This window comes from Chiloscyllium punctatum, chromosome 28 (genome assembly GCF_047496795.1).
Source record: "Chiloscyllium punctatum isolate Juve2018m chromosome 28, sChiPun1.3, whole genome shotgun sequence".
Classification (NCBI taxonomy): Eukaryota; Metazoa; Chordata; class Chondrichthyes; order Orectolobiformes; family Hemiscylliidae; genus Chiloscyllium; species Chiloscyllium punctatum.
Window position 1 is genome coordinate 15328349 of NC_092766.1, and position 21212 is coordinate 15349560.

A 21212-nucleotide genomic window follows, 5' to 3' on the forward strand; every position below is an offset into this window, starting at 1 on the left:
TATACCGACCCTGACAACAAACAACTGGAAGCAGGAGGGAGGGAACCAAATAAATTGCAGACGACACAGTACAGCAGCACTGCACAGGAGGCTCCAAACCACTGAAGGTTTCACCGAGACAGGGGACAAAACGTCTGCAAATCAACTTCCCAGCTCGGCAAATACACCCACACCCTGGCAACCGGAACCCGAGCTACAAATCTTTACACAAACTTAGAACTCGACACAGGCACACAAAGGTGTGAGCACGCACACATCCTCACATGTGTGCATTTATAGAAACAAGCACACACGCGGCCCCACTCGCCCGAGCACACGCGCAACCCCACTCGCCCGAGCACACGCGCAGCCCCACTCGCCCGAGCACACGCGCGGCCCCAGGCTCGCCCGAGCACACGCGCGGCCCCACTCGCCCGAGCACACGCGCAGCCCCACTCGCCCGAGCACACGCGCGGCCCCAGACTCGCCCGAGCACACGCGCAGCCCCAGACTCGCCCGAGCACACAGGCAGCCCCAGACTCGCACAAGCACACACGCGGCCCCAGACTCGCCCGAGCACACGCGCGGCCCCAGACTCGCCCGAGCACACGCGCGGCCCCAGACCCGCCCGAGCACACAGGCGGCCCCAGGCTCGCCCGAGCACTCGCGCGGCCCCAGACTCGCACGAGCACACGCGCGGCCCCAGACTCGCCCGAGCACACGCGCGGCCCCAGACTCGCCCGAGCACACGCGCGGCCCCAGGCTCGCCCGAGCACACGCGCGGCCCCAGGCTCGCCCGAGCACACGCGCGGCCCCAGGCTCGCCCGAGCACACGCGCGGCCCCAGGCTCGCCCGAGCACACGCGCGGCCCCAGGCTCGCCCGAGCACACGCGCGGCCCCAGGCTCGCCCGAGCACACGCGCGGCCCCAGGCTCGCCCGAGCACACGCGCGGCCCCAGGCTCGCCCGAGCACACGCGCGGCCCCAGGCTCGCCCGAGCACACGCGCGGCCCCAGGCTCGCCCGAGCACACGCGCGGCCCCAGGCTCGCCCGAGCACACGCGCGGCCCCAGGCTCGCCCGAGCACACGCGCGGCCCCAGACTCGCCCGAGCACACGCGCGGCCCCAGACTCGCCCGAGCACACGCGCGGCCCCAGACTCGCCCGAGCACACGCGCGGCCCCAGACTCGCCCGAGCACACGCGCGGCCCCAGGCTCGCCCGAGCACACGCGAGGCCCCAGGCTCGCCCGAGCACACACGCGGCCCCAGGCTCGCCCGAGCACACGCGAGGCCCCAGGCTCGCCCGAGCACACGCGAGGCCCCAGGCTCGCCCGAGCACACAGCTACATATATGCACACATACGCATAGACATACAACCATGCACATCAAAATACATGAACAGCTACACACATACACACACGTAGAGAGCTACAGGAGTACAAGTCGGGCAGACACACACACGACACAGCCCTATATACACACCCCATGCGTACTCAGCCCCTGATTTACAATACAGAATAAGCACATAGTCCCCTGTCCCACACAGAGTCACTGCTATCGATTAACAGCCCTGGATACCTCTGGAACCAGACAGCTCCACAGTCCCCCCCCGAGCACTCACTGTCATCCATGTTGACCATCTCTTCAGTCCGTTCCTCCTTGCCCTGAGCGTCCCGCCGGGTCACAGTGGTGTACGACTGCTTGCCTTGTGCCCGCGTCACCGTGGTCTCCTCGTTCCCTTCAGCGTCCCGGGTCACTCGACGCTCCTCCACACTCTGGAGGAGGGACACGTTTGAAAGCGACGCACGCCGACAGCAAACCACGCGCCCGCACATGCCTCCCCCCGATCGTTCAGAGCTCCCTCGAAAGCCCCACTTCCCTGTCCTGACGGGGATGGGGGGGGGGGGGGGGAGGGGGGGTCAATATATGCCCCTCCCTCACACTCATGTAGTTTCTTGGGAAGGGTCAAAAAAAACGTAAGACAGATTTCCCAGGATGTTGCTGGATAGGGAGGGTTTGGAGTTATAGAGGGAGGCTGGGACTCCTCTCACTGGAGGTTAGGAGGTTCAGCGGTGACTTTATAGAAGTTTATAAAGTAACTCTAACCACAGATAAGGGCTGATGGGAGGTGTCTTGCCCCCAGGATAGGGGAGGATTTCAAGCGAAGGGGATACATTTTGTTGGGCGAGAGGAGAGAGATTTACAAAAAGACCTCAGAGGTAATTTTTTTTAAAAAAGACACAGAAGGTGGTTCATGTGTGGAATGAGCTTCCGAAGGAAGTGGTGGATGTGGGTTCAGTTACAAGAAGTTTGGATAAGGACATGAACAAGAAAGGTTTTTAGGGATATGGGCCAGGAGCAGGCAAGTGGGACTAGTTTAGTTTGGGATTACGGACCAGCATGGATTGGTTGGGCCGAAGGGCCTGCTGACTGTTATTAAAATATAGCTAAAGGAGGAAGAAATTGGAATAACTTAACTCTATTGGAACAGCTAATAGATACAGCATCTATTACTAATTAGCTGTTCCAATACAGTAACAGCGCTTAAATACACCATGTGGCAAAATTGATTGTGTCTCACACATAATCCAGCAGCCCAGGAAGAGATTGATTTTGGCTGTAGTCGAGAGAGGGATAAGTAGCTTCCACTTCTTCAAAACCCCAACAGCAAGTTAAAATTAAAAATGCTGCATCTGTCAGAGCTTGACTACACCCGCTCAGGCTGCTTCTATTGTTCCAACATTAAAAACCCCCGAGGGCTCACAAGTTATCTTCATCGTAGACTGCTTGGTGCCTATCCCCAAACCCCTCCCCCCACCTCAGTCTCTGGCTAAAACAAACAGGGACAAAACACACCTAAAACCAAACGTAACAGCTGGGGGCTCCATCAGATGTCATGCACGGCCGGCCTAAAGTGACAGGCAGTCCCACAGGGCCCTTCCTGGATTGTGGGGGCGGGTGTGTCGCGAGCTTTGTAGAGTTGCTGAACAACAAGACCACTCACCCCATCGGGCAGGACCACCTTTGACACGGACACACTCTTGAAGTACGATCCGGTCCGAGGCTCCGAGGGCTTCAGGATCTTATCCAGGCCTTCGGAGTTCACCCTGGAGTCCAGGTCTGCCAAGGGAAGACAGGCTGGGAGTTAGGGACGCTCTGCAGGAGCGAGACGCGGGCAGAAACACAACCAGATCGCAGCTTCCGACAGGACGGCAGCAGGTCAGAGAGCAAGACCCACTGTTTCATTCCTAATCTCGGGGTTGGACCAGGCTATTTATATTTGTTCCTGCACACTGCGGGATAATTATTGGCCACAGGACAGCAGGATCAGGACCTCGGGAACTGTTCCTCAAATGGGGGCTGCAGTATCTTCAATGTTTATCCTGTTCGGCATCACCCCTCCCGACAGCGCCCGCTCCCTCGGCGCTGACCCCCCTCCCAACTGCATCCATTGCCTCAACACCGTCCCCCGACACTGGGAAGCTTTATGGTTTAGAGGGGCACTGGAGCAAGGGAATTTGTCATGAAGCGGTGTAGAGACTGGAGATGATGACAGATAGGGAGGGGGCGACAGGGATAGGGAGAGGGCGTAGGGGGCCGGAGATGACCAAATAGGGAGGACGGTAGGGGCTGGGGGAGGGCCCAGCGATACAGACAGGGTGTAGGGGCTGGAGGGGGTGACGGAGATACAGACAGGGTGTAGGGGCTGGAGGGGGTGATGGAGATACAGACAGGGTGTAGGAGGGGGTGATGGAGATACAGACAGGGTGTAGGAGGGGGTGATGGAGATACAGACAGGGTGTAGGAGGGGGTGATGGAGATACAGACAGGGTGTAGGAGGGGGTGATGGAGATACAGACAGGGTGTAGGGGCAGGAGGGGGTGACGGAGATACAGACAGGGTGTAGGAGGTGGTGACGGAGATACAGACAGGGTGTAGGAGGTGGTGACGGAGATACAGACAGGGTGTAGGGGCTGGAGGGGGTGACGGAGATACAGACAGGGTGTAGGGGCTGGAGGTGGTGACAGAGATACAGACAGGGTGTAGGGGCTGGAGGGGGTGACGGAGATACAGACAGGGTGTAGGAGGTGGTGACGGAGATACAGACAGGGTGTAGGGGCAGGAGGGGGTGATGGAGATACAGACAGGGTGTAGGAGGGGGTGATGGAGATACAGACAGGGTGTAGGAGGGGGTGATGGAGATACAGACAGGGTGTAGGGGCAGGAGGGGGTGATGGAGATACAGACAGGGTGTAGGAGGGGGTGATGGAGATACAGACAGGGTGTAGGGGCAGGAGGGGGTGATGGAGATACAGAGAGGGTGTAGGGGCAGGAGGGGGTGACGGAGATACAGACAGGGTGTCGGGGCTGGAGGGGGTGACGGAGATACAGACAGGGTGTAGGGGCTGGAGGGGGTGACGGAGATACAGACAGGATGTAGGAGGGGGTGACGGAGATACAGACAGGGTGTAGGAGGGGGTGATGGAGATACAGACAGGGTGTAGGGGCTGGAGGGGGAGACGGAGATACAGACAGGGTGTAGGAGGTGGTGACAGAGATACAGACAGGGTGGAGGGGCTGGAGGTGGTGACGGAGATGCAGACAGGGTGTAGGGGCTGGAGGGGGAGACAGAGATAGGGAGGGGGTGTACGGGCTGGAGGGGGTGATGTAGATACAGACAGGGTGTAGGGGCTGGAGGGGGTGACGGAGATACAGACAGGATGTAGGGGCAGGATGTGGTGACGGAGATACAGACAGGGTGTAGGGGCTGGAGGGGGTGACGTAGATACAGACAGGGTGTAGGGGCTGGAGGGGGTGACGTAGATACAGACAGGGTGTAGGGGCTGGAGGGGGTGACGGAGATACAGACAGGGTGTAGGGGCTGGAGGGGGTGACGGAGATACAGACAGGGTGTAGGGGCTGGAGGGGGTGACGGAGATACAGACAGGGTGTAGGGGCTGGAGGGGGTGACGGAGATACAGACAGGGTGTAGGAGGTGGTGACGGAGATACAGACAGGGTGTAGGAGGTGGTGACAGAGATACAGACAGGGTGTAGGGGCTGGAGGGGGTGACGTAGATACAGACAGGGTGTAGGGGCTGGAGGGGGTGACGGAGATACAGACAGGGTGTAGGGACTGACGGAGATACAGACAGGGTGTAGGGGCTGGAGGGGGTGACGGAGATACAGACAGGGTGTAGGAGGTGGTGACGGAGATACAGACAGGGTGTAGGGGCTGGAGGGGGTGACGGAGATACAGACAGGGTGTAGGAGGTGGTGACAGAGATACAGACAGGGTGTAGGGGCTGGAAGGGGTGACGGAGATACAGATAGGGTGTAGGGGCTGGAAGGGGTGACGGAGATACAGACAGGGTGTAGGAGGGGGTGACGGAGATACAGACAGGGTGTAGGAGGGGGTGACGGAGATACAGACAGGGTGTAGGAGGGGGTGACGGAGATCCAGACAGGGTGTCGGGGCTGGAGGTGGTGACGGAGATACAGAGAGGGTGTAGGGGCTGGAGGGGGTGACGGAGATACAGACAGGGTGTAGGAGGTGGTGACGGAGATACAGACAGGGTGTAGGAGGTGGTGACGGAGATACAGACAGGGTGTAGGGGCTGGAGGTGGTGACGGAGATACAGACAGGGTGTAGGGGCTGGAGGGGGTGACGGAGATACAGAGAGGGTGTAGGGGCTGGAGGGGGTGACGGAGATACAGACAAGGTGTAGGAGCTGGTGACGGAGATACAGACAGGGTGTCGGGGCTGGAGGTGGTGACGGAGATACAGACAGGGTGTCGGGGCTGGAGGTGGTGACGGAGATACAGACAGGGTGTAGGGGCTGGAGGGGGTGACGGAGATACAGACAGGGTGTAGGGGCTGGAGGGGGTGACGGAGATACAGACAGGGTGTAGGAGGGGGTGACGGAGATACAGACAGGGTGTAGGAGGTGGTGACGGAGATAAAGACAGGGTGTAGGAGGTGGTGACAGAGATACAGACAGGGTGTAGGAGGTGGTGACAGAGATACAGACAGGGTGTAGGGGCTGGAGGGGGTGACAGAGATACAGACAGGGTGTAGGGGCTGGAGGTGGTGACGGAGATACAGACAGGGTGTAGGAGGTGGTGACGGAGATACAGACAGGGTGTAGGGGCTGGAGGGGGTGACGGAGATACGGACAGGGTGTAGGAGGTGGTGACAGAGATACAGACAGGGTGTAGGAGGTGGTGACAGAGATACAGACAGGGTGTAGGAGGTGGTGACGGAGATACAGACAGGTTGTAGGAGGTGGTGACAGAGATACAGACAGGTTGTAGGGGCTGGAGGGGGAGACGGAGATACAGACAGGGTGTAGGAGGTGGTGACAGAGATACAGACAGGGTGTAGGGGCAGGAGGGGGTGACGGAGATACAGACAGGGTGTAGGAGGTGGTGACGGAGATACAGACAAGGTGTAGGAGGTGGTGACGGAGATACAGACAGGGTGTCGGGGCTGGAGGTGGTGACGGAGATACAGACAGGGTGTAGGGGCTGGAGGGGGAGACGGAGATACAGACAGGGTGTAGGAGGTGGTGACAGAGATACAGACAGGGTGTAGGGGCTGGAGGTGGTGACAGAGATACAGACAGGGTGTAGGAGGTGGTGACGGAGATACAGACAGGGTGTAGGAGCTGGTGACGGAGATACAGACAGGGTGTAGGGGCTGGAGGTGGTGACAGAGATACAGACAGGGTGTAGGGGCTGGAGGGGGTGACGGAGATACAGACAGGGTGTCGGGGCTGGAGGGGGTGACGGAGATACAGACAGGGTGTAGGGGCTGGAGGGGGTGACGGAGATACAGACAGGGTGTAGGAGGTGGTGACGGAGATACAGACAGGGTGTAGGAGGTGGTGACAGAGATACAGACAGGGTGTAGGAGGTGGTGACAGAGATACAGACAGGGTGTAGGAGGTGGTGACAGAGATACAGACAGGGTGTAGGAGGTGGTGACAGAGATAGACAGGGTGTAGGAGGTGGTGACAGAGATACAGACAGGGTGTAGGAGGTGGTGACAGAGATACAGACAGGGTGGAGGAGGGGGTGACAGAGATACAGACAGGGTGTAGGAGGTGGTGACAGAGATACAGACAGGGTGTAGGAGGTGGTGACAGAGATACAGACAGGGTGTAGGAGGTGGTGACAGAGATACAGACAGGGTGTAGGAGGTGGTGACAGAGATACAGACAGGGTGTAGGAGGTGGTGACAGAGATACAGACAGGGTGTAGGAGGTGGTGACAGAGATACAGACAGGGTGTAGGAGGTGGTGACGGAGATACAGACAGGGTGTAGGAGGTGGTGACGGAGATACAGACAGGGTGTAGGGGCTGGAGGGGGTCACGGAGATACAGACAGGGTGTAGGAGGGGGTGACAGAGATACAGACAGGGTGTAGGAGGTGGTGACAGAGATACAGACAGGGTGTAGGAGGGGGTGACGGAGATACAGACAGGGTGTAGGGGCTGGAGGGGGAGACGGAGATACAGACAGGGTGTAGGGGCTGGAGGGGGAGACGGAGATACAGACAGGGTGTCGGAGGTGGTGACAGAGATACAGACAGGGTGTAGGAGGGGGTGACGGAGATACAGACAGGGTGTAGGAGGTGGTGACAGAGATACAGACAGGGTGTAGGAGGTGGTGACGGAGATACAGACAGGGTGTAGGAGGTGGTGACAGAGATACAGACAGGGTGTAGGAGGTGGTGACAGAGATACAGACAGGGTGTAGGAGGTGGTGACAGAGATACAGACAGGGTGTAGGAGGTGGTGACGGAGATACAGACAAGGTGTAGGAGGTGGTGACGGAGATACAGACAGGGTGTAGGGGCTGGAGGGGGTGACGGAGATACAGACAGGGTGTAGGAGGTGGTGACGGAGATACAGACAGGGTGTAGGGGCTGGAGGGGGTGACAAGGACAAGGTGGGAGTCATTGGTAATACAGACAACAGGAATGGGGAGGTTGATTTGGAAACAAAGTCAAAAATGTTAAAACAGAAACAACATGCACTGAACCAGGAAACAATTCAGTGAAAGCACCGTACGGCAGGTTGCAGTGAGCTGCTTTTCAGATGAGCTGAGATATTCCAAGCCAATCCATGGCCAACACATGGACACAGGTAGCCCCCATTTTGCCAGACCCTGGCAGCTCGGCCCCTGCGCGCCCACTGCCACTCACCATTGTCCTCTTTCGCCGACTCCTCTCGTCTTGACGACTCCCACATCTCCTCAAACTGCAACGGAAAGTGAGCCTGGTGAGCTAAGTCTCTCCCTCCCTCTGAAAAACAGCCAGGAAACCTCCCCACGTCACCCTGGACCCTCTTCAGCACAGCTCACCCGGTCCGCCCATCATGTTCCCAATGCCAGCAGTTGGGCCTAACCCAGCGGGTACCTACAGAGACACCATCTCCTCAGGGTCACACACGCACTGACATTCTTATAGACAAGGCAGAGGTGGCCAGTCGAATATTCACCATATAAAAAGTCTTGTCCCAACTATACAGGGCTTGGCAGACTCAAGTTAAGAGTCATAGCGCTGTGCAGCATGGAAAAAGACCCTTCAGCCCAACTCGTCCATGCTGACCAGATATCCGAACCTAATCTAGTCCCATTTGCCAGCATTTGGCCCATCTCCCTCCAAACCCTTCCTATTCATGTCCCCATCCAGATGCCTCTGAAATGCTGTCATTGTACCAGCCTCCACCACTTCCTCTGGCAGCTCATTCCATACACGTACCACCCTCTGTGTGAAAAAGTTGCCCCTTAGGTCTCTTTTATATCTTTCCCCTCTCACCCTAAACCTATGTCCCTCTAGTTCTGGACTCCCCCCCCCACCCCGGGGAAAAGATTTGTCAATTTACCCTCCTCATGCCCCCTCATGATTTTATAAACCTCTATAAGGTCACCCCCTTCAGCCTCTAACACTCCAGGGGAAACCAGCCCCGGCCTGTTCAACCTCTCCCTATAGCTCAAACCCTCCAACTCCAGTAAATGTTGTGGTGAAAGCTCAAAGCGTTCAAACTTATAGGAGGCAGACCAGAATTGCACACAATATTCCAAAAGTGGCCTCACCAACGTGCTGTAATATGTCCAGTTTTACCCCCCTTTAAGGGAGTTGGGAGAGAAGGTTGAGAGGTGACTTAATTGAGACATACAAGATAATCAGAGGGTTAGAGAGGGTGGACGGGGAGAGCCTTTTCCCTCAGATGGTGATGGCTAACACGAGGGGACATCGCTTTAAATTGAGGGGTGATAGATACAGGAAAGATGTTACAGGTAGTTTCTTTATTCAGAGAGCAGTCAGGGTGTGGAAGGCACTGCCTGCAACTGTAGCAGACCCGCCAACTTCAAGGGCATTTAAAATGGTCATTGGAGAGACTTATGGGTGAGAATGGAAAGTGCAGGTTAGATGGGCTTCGGATTGGTTCCACAGGTCAGCATCACTTTGTGGGCCGAAGGGCCTGTACTGCGCTGGAATGTTCTCGGGGGACACGCTGCCATTGGAGGCAGTTCACAGAAATTCTGATCACAATTTGGTCGTCGGTGTGGACGTCATAGGCTGGGGTCAGGATTTTTCATCTGCTCCTAGCGGCCCTCACAAAGGGTGGATTGGCCATGCTAAATTGTCCCGTAGTGCCCAGGGATGTGCAGGTTAGGGTGGATTGGCCATGCTAAATTGTCCCATAATGCCCAGGGATGTGCAGGTTAGGGTGGATTGGCCATGCTAAATTATCCCATAGTGCCCAGGGATGTGCAGGTTAGGGTGGATTGGCCATGCTAAATTGTCCCATAATGCCCACGGATGTGTAGGTTAGGGTGGATTGACCATGCTAAATTGTCCTGTAGTGCCCAGGGATGTGCAGGTTAGGGTGGATTGGCCGTGCTAAATTGTCCTGTAGTGCCCAGGGATGTGTAGGTTAGGGTGGGTTGGCCATGTTAAACCGTCCCTTAGTACCCAGAGATGTGTAGGTTAGGGTGGATTGGCCATGGTAAATTGTCCTGTAGTGCCCAGGGGTGTGCAGGTTAGGGTGGATTGGCCATGTTAAACTGTCCCTTAGTACCCAGAGATGTGCAGGTTAGGGTGGGTTGGTTGTGGGAAATTATCCCATAGTGTCCAAGGAGACGTTTCGGTTCGGTGTGTTAGTCAGGGGTAGGGGGAAATGGGTCTGGGTGGGCTACTCTTTGGAGGGTCGGTATGGACCTGTTAGGCTGAAGGGCGTGTTTTGACACTGTGGGGTTTCTTCAATTCAAACCAGAGAATGGAGAACCCCTCGGTGAAGTTTTTGGGGGGGGGGGGGGGGGGGGGGGGGGGAGGGAGTGGGTGGGCCTTACCACACTGGGTGGATTCCACGGTCTTCTGTAAGGGCTCAGGAGTCCACCACTCGGCCCCTTAGGGGTGGCTCTATCCCGCTGGTCAGGGTCAGGCTGCTCTCCACTTCCTGCAGCGTGATCCCTGTCTGGCTCCTTCAACATCAAATCACGGGGATTCCGCCTACTCCCTTCCTGCTGACCTCCTCCGTACGGATGGGGCTCCAGCACCGGGAAATCTGCGTTCGGAAAAGAGGGGAAGAAGAGACATCAACGTTACTGTCTTCAGAAACGCCACTCGCTTCATTTCACTCCCCTGGTAATGGAGGGTCAGCGCCAAGGGAATGACTGAACATTATATAACTGGACTCAGGGCAAACGTATGATCACACAGACCCACACACACACACACAGACCAGACAGACACGACACACACAGACAGACACGACACACACAGACAGACACGACACACACAGACACGACACACACAGACACACACACAGCTCACCAAATTGTCCACTGGGCACCTCCCAGCTGCCAATGCCTTTGAAAAGTTCATCCATCTCGTGGAAAAGTCCGGAAAATCCACCATCGAAATGCCGGCCGCCAGGCCCAAAGCCAAAGATATCTCGCTGACGAGCTCCAAAAAACCCATCGTCTTCATCCTCATCCTCATCATCCAGTGTCATCCCCTGGAAAAACCTCTCCCTGTGATGAAACACAGAATCCATCCGTACATCTCAGTCCACTTGGTGTTGGCGCCTGTCTCTCTGGGACTGGGTCATATTCGATCGTTGCTGGAAGTGGTAGCAGTCCCACAGTCACACAGCAGGTAAACAGACCCTTCAGCCCAACTCGTCCATGCCGACCAGATATCCCAAATTAATCCAGTCCCATTTGCCAGCACTTGACCCATATCCCTCTAAACCCTTAACATAGAACATTCCAGCGCAGTACAGGCCCTTCGGCCCTCGATGTTGTGCTGCCCTGTCATAAGAATCTGAAGCCCATCCCACCTACACTATTCCATGTACGTCCATTTGCCTGTCCAATGACGACTTAAATGCACTTAAACTTGGTGAATCTACTACCGTTGCAGGCAAAGCATTCCATACCCTTACTACTCTCTGAGTAAAGAAACTACCTCTGACATCTGTCTTATACTTATCCCCCCCTCACTTTAAAGTTGTGTCCCCTCGTGTTTGCCGTCCCCATACTTGGAAAAAGGCTGTCCCTGTCCGCCCTATCTAACCCTCTGATTATCTTGTATGTCTCTATTAAGTCACCTCTCAACCTTCTTCTCTCTAATGAGAACAGCCTCAAGGCCCTCAGCCTTTCCTCGTAAGACCTCCCCTTCCATACCAGGCAACATCCTAGTAAATCTCCTCTGCATCCTTTCCAAAGCTTCCACATCCTTCTTATAATACGGTGACCAGAACTGTGCACAATACTCCAAGTGTGTCCGTACTAGAGCTTTGTACAGCTGCAGCATAACCTCCTGGTTCCGGAACTCAATCCCTCTATTAATAAAGGCCAAAAACACTGTATGCCTTCTTAACAACCCTGTCAATCTGGGTGGCAACTTTCAGGGATCTGTGTACATGGACACCGAGATCTCTCTGCTCATCTGCACTCCCAAGAATCTTACCATTAGCCCAGTTCTTTGCATTCCGATTACTCCGACCAAAGTGAATCACCTCACACTTGTCCACATTAAACTCCATTTGCCACCTCTCAGCCCAGCTCTGCATCCTATCTATGTCTCTCTGTAACCTACTACATCCTTCGTCACTATCCACAACTCCACTGACCTTAGTGTCGTCTGCAAATTTACTAACCCACCCTTCTACGCCCTCATCCAGGTCATTTATAAAAATGACAAACAGCAGCGGACCCAATACTGACCCTTGCGGTACACCACTGGCGTACGCCAGGATGAACATTTCCCATCAACCACCACCCTCTGTTTTCTTTCAGCAAGCCAATTACTGATCCAAACTGTTAGATCTCCCACAATCCCATTCCTCCGCATTTTGTATAATAGCCTACTGTGGGGAACCTTATCGAACACCTTGCTGAAATCCATATACACCACATCAACTGGTTTACTCTCATCTACCTGGTTGATCGCCTTCTCAAATAACTCAATAAAGGTTTGTGAGGCACGACCTACCCTTCACAAAACCGTGCTGACTGCCCCTGATCAGATTATTCTTTTCTAGATGGTTATAAATCCTATCTCTTATAACCTTTTCCAACACTTTATCAACACCTGAAGTGAGACTCACTGGTCTATAATTGCCTGGGTTGTCTCTACTCCCCTTCTTGAGCTGGGGAACCACATCTGCTGTCCTCCAGTCTTCTGGCACTATTCCTATTCACGGCTCCATCCAGCTGCCTTTTAAATGCTGTCATTGTACCAGCCTCCACCACTTCCTCCGGCAGCTCATTCCACACACGTACCACCCTCTGAGTGAAAAAGCTGCCCCTCAGGTCTCTTTTATATCTTCCCCCTCTCACCCTAAACCTATGCCCCTCTAGTTCTGGACCCAGGGAAAAGACTTTGTCTGTTTATCCTATCCGTGCCCCGAATGATTTGATAAACCTCAATCTAAAATGATCAAAGGAACTAAAAGTGCATTAACTTCAAACAAATGTGACACCTATTAATGCCGATGGGAATCCCAGATAACCACCCTCATACCCACAATGCCAGCAATCTCCAACATGAAGGCTATTTACAGGGAATTCAGGGGTATTTCAGGGGCATCGCCCGGTTCTGGCTGGAAGGGGTGGCTGTACAGAGGCTTTTAAGATGTATTTCAGAGCTACCAGGGATACTTAGAGTGCATTTGCACTATCTACCCACATTCTCACCCCCACCACTGCCACCTCTCTCTGGCACACATTATATACATGCACATGAGATCGAAGGGTACACAGGACAGTCCTGACGAAGGGCTTATGCCCAAATCATCGAACCTCCTGCTCCTCGGATGCTGCCTGACCTGCTGTGCCTTTCCAGGGCCCCTCATTTCGACTCTGATCTCCAGTATCTGAGTCCTCACCTTGACTCTGGGGCACATCGGGTACACCTGGCTACCCCAGGGATATTTAAGGGGGCACCTGGCTACCCCAGGGATATTTAAGGGGGCACCTGCCTGCCTCAGGGATATTTAAGGGGGTATTTACGGGTATATTTGGGGTATTTACGGGTATATTTGGGGTATTTACGGGTATATTTGGGGTATTTACGGGTATATTTGGGGTGTTTAAGGGTATATTTGGGGTGTTTACGGGTATATTTGGGGTATTTACGGGTATATTTGGGGTGTTTAAGGGTATATTTGGGGTGTTTACGGGTATATTTAGGGTTTTTACGGGTATATTTGGGGTGTTTGAGGGTATATTTGGGGTATTTAAGGGTATATTTGGGGTATTTACGGGTATATTTGGGGTATTTGGGGTATTTACGGGTATATTTGGGGTATTTAAGGGTATATTTGGGGTATTTGGGGTGTTTAAGGGTATATTTGGGGTGTTTAAGGGTATATTTGGGGTATTTAAGGGTATATTTGGGGTATTTGGGGTGTTTGAGGGTATATTTGGGGTATTTATGGGTATATTTGGGGTATTTACGGGTATTTAAGGGTATATTGGGGGTATTTACGGGTATATTTGGGGTGTTTACGGGTATATTTGGGGTGTTTACGGGTATATTTGGGGTGTTTACGGGTATATTTGGGGTGTTTACGGGTATATTTGGTGTATTTACGGGTATATTTGGGGTATTTGGGGTATTTACGGGTATATTTGGGGTATTTACGGGTATATTTGGGGTGTTTGAGGGTATATTTGGGGTATTTACGGGTATATTTGGGGTATTTACGGGTATATTTGGGGTATTTACGGGTATATTTGGGGTGTTTAAGGGTATATTTGGGGTGTTTAAGGGTATATTTGGGGTGTTTAAGGGTATATTTGGGGTGTTTAAGGGTATATTTGGGGTATTTAAGGGTATATTTGGGGTATTTAAGGGTATATTTGGGGTATTTAAGGGTATATTTGGGGTATTTACGGGTATATTTGGGGTGTTTAAGGGTATATTTGGGGTGTTTGAGGGTATATTTGGGGTATTTACGGGTATATTTGGGGTATTTACGGGTATATTTGGGGTGTTTAAGGGTATATTTGGGGTATTTACGGGTATATTTGGGGTGTTTACGGGTATATTTGGGGTGTTTACGGGTATATTTGGGGTGTTTACGGGTATATTTGGGGTGTTTACGGGTATATTTGGGGTGTTTACGGGTATATTTGGGGTGTTTACGGGTATATTTGGGGTATTTACGGGTATATTTGGGGTGTTTACGGGTATATTTGGGGTGTTTAAGGGTATATTTGGGGTGTTTAAGGGTATATTTGGGGTGTTTAAGGGTATATTTGGGGTATTTGAGGGTATATTTGGGGTGTTTAAGGGTATATTTGGGGTATTTACGGGTATATTTGGGGTATTTACGGGTATATTTGGGGTATTTACGGGTATATTTGGGGTGTTTAAGGGTATATTTGGGGTGTTTAAGGGTATATTTGGGGTGTTTAAGGGTATATTTGGGGTGTTTAAGGGTATATTTGGGGTATTTAAGGGTATATTTGGGGTATTTAAGGGTATATTTGGGGTATTTAAGGGTATATTTGGGGTATTTACGGGTATATTTGGGGTGTTTAAGGGTATATTTGGGGTGTTTGAGGGTATATTTGGGGTATTTACGGGTATATTTGGGGTATTTACGGGTATATTTGGGGTGTTTAAGGGTATATTTGGGGTATTTACGGGTATATTTGGGGTGTTTACGGGTATATTTGGGGTGTTTACGGGTATATTTGGGGTGTTTACGGGTATATTTGGGGTGTTTACGGGTATATTTGGGGTGTTTACGGGTATATTTGGGGTGTTTACGGGTATATTTGGGGTATTTACGGGTATATTTGGGGTGTTTACGGGTATATTTGGGGTGTTTAAGGGTATATTTGGGGTGTTTAAGGGTATATTTGGGGTGTTTAAGGGTATATTTGGGGTGTTTGAGGGTATATTTGGGGTGTTTAAGGGTATATTTGGGGTGTTTAAGGGTATATTTGGGGTATTTAAGGGTATATTTGGGGTATTTACGGGTATATTTGGGGTATTTACGGGTATATTTGGGGTATTTACGGGTATATTTGGGGTATTTACGGGTATATTTGGGGTATTTACGGGTATATTTGGGGTATTTACGGGTATATTTGGGGTATTTACGGGTATATTTGGGGTATTTGAGGGTATATTTGGGGTATTTGAGGGTATATTTGGGGTGTTTAAGGGTATATTTGGGGTGTTTAAGGGTATATTTGGGGTGTTTACGGGTATATTTGGGGTATTTAAGGGTATATTTGGGGTGTTTACGGGTATATTTGGGGTATTTATAGGTATATTTGGGGTGTTTAAGGGTATATTTGGGGTATTTAAGGGTATATTTGGGGTATTTACGGGTATATTTGGGGTGTTTAAGGGTATATTTGGGGTGTTTAAGGGTATATTTGGGGTGTTTAAGGGTATATTTGGGGTATTTACGGGTATATTTGGGGTATTTAAGGGTATATTTGGGGTATTTACGGGTATATTTGGGGTGTTTAAGGGTATATTTGGGGTATTTATAGGTATATTTGGGGTATTTACGGGTATATTTGGGGTATTTGAGGGTATATTTGGGGTGTTTAAGGGTATATTTGGGGTGTTTAAGGGTATATTTGGGGTGTTTAAGGGTATATTTGGGGTGTTTAAGGGTATATTTGGGGTATTTAAGGGTATATTTGGGGTATTTAAGGGTATATTTGGGGTATTTAAGGGTATATTTGGGGTATTTAAGGGTATATTTGGGGTATTTACGGGTATATTTGGGGTGTTTGAGGGTATATTTGGGGTGTTTGAGGGTATATTTGGGGTATTTACGGGTATATTTGGGGTATTTACGGGTATATTTGGGGTGTTTAAGGGTATATTTGGGGTATTTACGGGTATATTTGGGGTATTTACGGGTATATTTGGGGTGTTTAAGGGTATATTTGGGGTGTTTAAGGGTATATTTGGGGTATTTACGGGTATATTTGGGGTGTTTAAGGGTATATTTGGGGTATTTACGGGTATATTTGGGGTGTTTAAGGGTATATTTGGGGTATTTATAGGTATATTTGGGGTATTTACGGGTATATTTGGGGTATTTGAGGGTATATTTGGGGTGTTTAAGGGTATATTTGGGGTGTTTAAGGGTATATTTGGGGTGTTTACGGGTATATTTGGGGTATTTACGGGTATATTTGGGGTATTTACGGGTATATTTGGGGTATTTATAGGTATATTTGGGGTATTTACGGGTATATTTGGGGTATTTGAGGGTATATTTGGGGTATTTACGGGTATATTTGGGGTATTTATAGGTATATTTGGGGTATTTATAGGTATATTTGGGGTGTTTAAGGGTATATTTGGGGTATTTACGGGTATATTTGGGGTATTTACGGGTATATTTGGGGTATTTACGGGTATATTTGGGGTATTTACGGGTATATTTGGGGTATTTACGGGTATATTTGGGGTATTTAAGGGTATATTTGGGGTATTTACGGGTATATTTGGGGTGTTTTAAGGGTATATTTGGGGTATTTACGGGTATATTTGGGGTATTTTAGGTATATTTGGGGTATTTAAGGGTATATTTGGGGTGTTTAAGGGTATATTTGGGGTGTTTACGGGTATATTTGGGGTATTTATAGGTATATTTGGGGTATTTATAGGTATATTTGGGGTGTTTACGGGTATATTTGGGGTATTTATAGGTATATTTGGGGTGTTTAAGGGTATATTTGGGGTATTTACGGGTATATTTGGGGTGTTTAAGGGTATATTTGGGGTATTTATAGGTATATTTGGGGTATTTACGGGTATATTTGGGGTATTTGAGGGTATATTTGGGGTATTTACGGGTATATTTGGGGTATTTATAGGTATATTTGGGGTATTTATAGGTATATTTGGGGTGTTTAAGGGTATATTTGGGGTGTTTAAGGGTATATTTGGGGTATTTACGGGTATATTTGGGGTATTTACGGGTATATTTGGGGTATTTACGGGTATATTTGGGGTATTTATAGGTATATTTGGGGTATTTAAGGGTATATTTGGGGTATTTATAGGTATATTTGGGGTGTTTAAGGGTATATTTGGGGTATTTACGGGTATATTTGGGGTATTTATAGGTATATTTGGGGTATTTAAGGGTATATTTGGGGTGTTTAAGGGTATATTTGGGGTGTTTACGGGTATATTTGGGGTATTTATAGGTATATTTGGGGTGTTTACGGGTATATTTGGGGTATTTATAGGTATATTTGGGGTGTTTACGGGTATATTTGGGGTATTTACGGGTATATTTGGGGTATTTACGGGTATATTTGGGGTATTTACGGTATATTTGGGGTGTTTACGGGTATATTTGGGGTATTTACGGGTATATTTGGGGTGTTTAAGGGTATATTTGGGGTGTTTAAGGGTATATTTGGGGTGTTTAAGGGTATATTTGGGGTATTTACGGGTATATTTGGGGTATTTATAGGTATATTTGGGGTATTTACGGGTATATTTGGGGTATTTGAGGGTATCTCTCCCCGCCTCCCAGTGGGTGCGGGATTACACAGGGGATATTGGGGGGGGGGGGGGATGTTATTTAAGATGATCTCACGGGTATTTTATTTTGAGTAGTTACGGTATATTTAAAGCTGCCTGAACCGTCTCTCACCCGCCGCCGCCGCCGCCGCCGCCGCCGCCGCCCCGCTCGGGGAAGCCGAAGAAGCCTCGGAACAGACCGAACAAGCTCATGGCGGCGCCGCCGTCCCACCCGACCTCCTGCCGTCGAGTGGATTGCCCGCGACCTCCTGCCGTGAAAGAGCACTGCGCGGCTGCCGTCAAGTGGATTGCCCCTCCCCCTTCCCGAAGTGAACGAGCACAACGCGGCTGCCCTCGACCTCCTGCCGTAAGGTGGATCGATCGGCAGCCCACCCGCGACCTCTTGCCGCAAAGTGGATTCCCACCCGCCTTCACAAGCACTTGCCGTAAAGTTGAACCTCGCACGACACCAACAGGTCTATTTGGTGTCAATAACTCTCAGGGCAGTTCTCCTGCAAGGAAATAGTGGGGCAGGATGCATAACACACAGAATTTATAGCAAAAGATCCCAGTGCCATACAACTGATGCAATGTTTTGAATAAACCTAAATAGCTGTTAAGTCTTTAATCACTTGCAATGGGTTTCAGTTCATTGATATGTAAATCCCAGAACTTCTTTCACCATAAGCAGAATGAATATTGGGAAGATGTTTCCATTGGCAGGAGGGACGAGGAACCAAGGGCACAGCCGAAAAGATGTTGTGAAACTTGAAAGGGTTCGGAAAAGATTTACAAGGAAGTTGGAGGATTTGAGCTATATAGAGTCTGTATAGACCCTTTGGTCCAACCAGTGCCTTCGGACCATAATCCCAAACTAAACTAGTCCCATCTAACTCCTCCTGGCCCGCATCCCGACAAACCTTTCCTATTCATGAACTTATCCAAACGTAACTTTACCCACATCCACCACTTCCTCAGGAAGATCATTCCACAGCAAAACGACCCTCTGTATATATAAAAAAATACACCCCTTGTGTCTTTAAATCTTTCTCCTCTCACCTTAAAAATGTGTTCCCTATTCTTGAAATCCCCCATCCTTGGGAAAAGACACCTATCATTCCTTGGAGTGCAGGTTCAAAGCTCCTTGAAAGTGGAGTCACAGATAGATAGGATAGTGAAAGTGGCATTTGGTATACTTTCCTTTACTGGTCAGAGTATTGAGTATAGGAATTGGGGAGGTCATGTTGCAGCTGTACAGGACATTGGTTAGGCCACTTTTGGAATGATGTTGTGAAACTTGAAAAGGTTCAGAAAATATTTCCAAGGATGTTGCCAGGGTTGGAGGATCTGAGCTACAGGGAGAGGCTGAACAGGCTGGGGCTGTTTTCCCTGGAGCGTCGGAGGCTGAGGGGGTGACCTTATGGAGGTTTACAAAATCATGAGGGGCATGGATAGGGTGAACAGACAAAGTCTTTTCCCTGGGGTCGGGGAGTCCAGAACTAGAGGGGCATAGGTTTAGGGTGGGAGGGGAAAGATATATAAAAAAAGAGACCTGAGGGGCAACTTTTTCACTCAGAGGGTGGTACGTGTATGGAATGAGCTGCCAGAGGAAGTGGTGGAGGCTGGTACAATTGCAACATTTAAGAGGCATTTGGATGGGTATATGAATAGGAAGGGTTTGGAGGATACGGGCCAAGTGCTGGCAGGTGGGACTAGATTCGGTTGGGATATCTGGTCAACGTGGATGGGTTGGACTGAAGGGTCTGTTTCCATGCTGTACATCTCTATGACTCTATAATGGAGATAAGGAACAACATCTTTAGCCAGAGAGTGGGGAATCTATGGAATTCACTGCCACAAAAGGCTGTGGAGGCCTGGTCATTGAGGATATTGAAGACGGAGATAGATAGGTTCTTGAGTATCAAGGGCTATAGGGAGAGAGTGGGAGAATGGGGTTGAGAAACTTATCGGCAATGATTGAATAGTGGAGCAGACTCGATGGGCTGAATGGCCTAATTTCTGCTCCTATGTCTTATGGTCTTATGAAAAAGGGAGGTGTAAAGAATTTTATTAACTCCAATCCCCCCCCCCCACCCAGCAAACTGTAAGCGCATGTCCACCACTTGTACATATTGGTTGTCAAAGACTAGGTTCAGAGTCTGACCAGTGAGGTATAAGAGAGTCAGCAATGGTCCCTCAGAACTATGGTACCTATCACATGGTCCAAGAGCCTCTCTCCCACTCACACTGCCCGCAGCCCCCTGGGCGGTTGGCACGGATTGTACAACTGGGCATCCGACCTGTTGGGGGCAGCACCAGATGCAGCCATCCGATCCTGAGGTGGACCTTAAAACCCACTCCCCTTCCCCCTCCCCACCTCGCTGCTTACATCCCGCAGGTAAAGACCGCTAACCCCTGGATGTAGGTTTGCTCGATGAGCTGGAAGGTTCATTTCCACACATTTCGTCACCCTACTAAGTAACATCTTCAGTGGGCCTCACGCAAAGCACTGCTGATAAGTCCTGCTTTCTATTGATATGTTTGGGTTTCTTTGTTTTGGTGATGTCATTTCCTGTGGTGAAGTAACTTCGTGCTCTTTTTCTCAGTGGGTGGTAAATGGGATCCAAGTCGATGTGTTTGGTGATAGAGTTCCGGTTGGAATGCCATGCTTCTAGGAATTCTCATGCGTGTCTCTGTTTGGCTTGTCCTAGGATGTGTTGTCCTTCCTCAGTTCTTGCACGGTATTTTGTAAATGACATTAGTTTTGCTTGTTGTCTGTACAGGAGCTTTCAAGTTCATCAGCTGCTGTTTTAGTGTGTTGGTGGGTTTGTGGGCTACCGCGTGCAAGGACTGTACCAAACACTACATTGGACAAACTGGCAGAAAACTAGCCCCCTAGATACATGAACACCAACTAGCCACAAAACAACATGACCCTCTCTCACTAGTATCCTGACATATAGATGAGGAAGGACACCACTTTGACTAGGACAATACATCCATCCTAGGACAAGCCAAACAGAGACACGCGCGAGAATTCCTAGAAGCATGGCATTCCAACCGGAACTCTGTCACCAAAACACATCGAGTTAGACCCCATCTACCACCCCCTGAGAAAAAGTACAGGAAGTGACATCACCACAGGAAATGACATCGCCAACCCAAAGAAACCCAAACATATAAACAGAAAGCAAGAATC

At 50.6% G+C, this 21212-nt stretch overlaps 1 protein-coding gene across 3 annotated transcripts in view; it reads right to left on the bottom strand.

Moving 5' to 3' along the window:
* The window catches only part of hax1 (HCLS1 associated protein X-1), a 23979-nt gene extending 5720 nt beyond the window's left edge, over positions 1-18259 (bottom strand). Inside the window, exons 1-6 of one of the 3 annotated variants that reach the window (XM_072548992.1) lie at positions 18162-18259; positions 10823-11022; positions 10339-10553; positions 8186-8240; positions 2982-3097; positions 1599-1752 (exon numbers count right to left, since the gene is read on the bottom strand). In XM_072548992.1, the coding sequence (XP_072405093.1) occupies positions 1599-1752; positions 2982-3097; positions 8186-8240; positions 10339-10553; positions 10823-11022; positions 18162-18226 (805 nt within the window). In that variant the 5' untranslated portion in view covers positions 18227-18259. Of the gene's footprint in view, positions 1-1598; positions 1753-2981; positions 3098-8185; positions 8241-10338; positions 10554-10822; positions 11112-18146 lie in introns of all 3 variants that reach the window. The other 2 variants (XM_072548991.1, XM_072548993.1) reach the window with 2 other exon arrangements.
* Between the last annotated feature and the right edge of the window lie 2953 nt (positions 18260-21212).